The sequence below is a fragment of the Electrophorus electricus genome, chromosome 12, assembly GCF_013358815.1.
Source record: "Electrophorus electricus isolate fEleEle1 chromosome 12, fEleEle1.pri, whole genome shotgun sequence".
Classification (NCBI taxonomy): Eukaryota; Metazoa; Chordata; class Actinopteri; order Gymnotiformes; family Gymnotidae; genus Electrophorus; species Electrophorus electricus.
The window spans coordinates 785,475-786,715 of NC_049546.1; the positions used below are offsets into that span (position 1 = coordinate 785,475).

General features: G+C 38.3%; 1 protein-coding gene across 3 annotated transcripts in view; it reads right to left on the reverse strand.

The window, feature by feature from the left end:
• Positions 1–297: 297 nt before the first annotated feature.
• The window catches only part of LOC113579058 (cytosolic carboxypeptidase 4), a 137,618-nt gene continuing 136,674 nt past the window's right edge, over positions 298–1,241 (reverse strand). For all 3 annotated transcript variants that reach the window (XM_035532451.1, XM_035532452.1, XM_035532454.1), the window contains one exon: positions 298–1,241. This exon is cut by the window's right edge and continues 238 nt beyond it. In XM_035532451.1, coding sequence (XP_035388344.1) covers positions 1,206–1,241 — 36 coding nt within the window. In that variant the 3' untranslated portion in view covers positions 298–1,205.

The window sequence follows — 1,241 nt, forward strand, 5'->3', positions numbered from 1 at the left end:
TTAGTGTCAGGGTTTAGGGTTAGTGTCAGGGTTAAGGTTTACGGTTAGTGTCAGGGTTTAGGGTTAGAGTTAGGGGTTAGGGTTAGTGTCAGGGTTAGGGTTAGGGTTAGGGTTTAGGGTTAGTGTTAGGCTTTAGGGTTAGTGTCAGGGTTAGGGTTAGGGTTAAGGTTTAGGGTTAACACCTGCCCTTTCTGCAAAAATTAGGAAGATGACACACTGTGTGCTGTAAGCATTTACTGATCACTTATTTTTACCTACAAATAAAACAAATAGAAATGAAACAAACAAAACATGGTGTAACGATGTATATTTGTTTATTTATGTTTATTTATTTATTGTTTATTTATGAAGTGCTGTCATTGAGTCATTTCCACTAATTCTGTACCCCTTGAGTACAATTTTGGGTCTGTGTTTTCTTATAAGCGCTAAACTCAGACATAATGTTTTCAGTTATTTTAAATGATCTTTACAGATGTTGAACTATTATTAGAAAAATCAAGATTTTAATATTATCTGTTATGTTTACATGAGCTGTACTGTACGTGCTGATAGTGGATAAATTCTATTTTTCTAGCAAATATTCTCCATCTGATTGTCACAGAACGCCCACCTCCTGTGAGTCACATGGGCTGGCCCGCCACGTGAAGTAGGAGGATCGTTGTTGGTGGCCACACCTGCACACACCTGCACCTTTTTGTTTGTGTATTTAAACCCTCTTCGTAGTGTGCAGGATTGTTGGTCATTGTGGATGTAACGTGTTGATGTAATGTTGCCTTTTTCGTTGCGAAACATATGTGTTTATTGTGCTTGTTTCTTCTTAACCATTTCATGTTTGTGTGTGTCCTGCCCCTCACCCTGCGGCACTCGGGCCACCACGCGTTACACTGATTTGGATGAAATGCTATCTGAAGTTTAATGCCTGATTCCTAGACCAAGATTAAGCCACAGATTAAGACCCAGATTATGACCCATATTAAGACCCAAATTAAGCCTATAAAGAATTTCAGATACAGACTCACCACTGGCACTGGTTTATTCCAAGACTATTCTTACTCTGCTCTATAGATTTTAGGTCATTTGGACTAAACTAAACCCTCACTTAGTTACTGCTGACTAGCAAATTTCTAATCCTAATTCATATTCTATCATACACATTTTAATTTAAGATGAGAAAAAAACCATCACAAACTCACAAGCCAACACCCCTAACTCAGGTAGGCATTGGTGATATCAAAGCCATT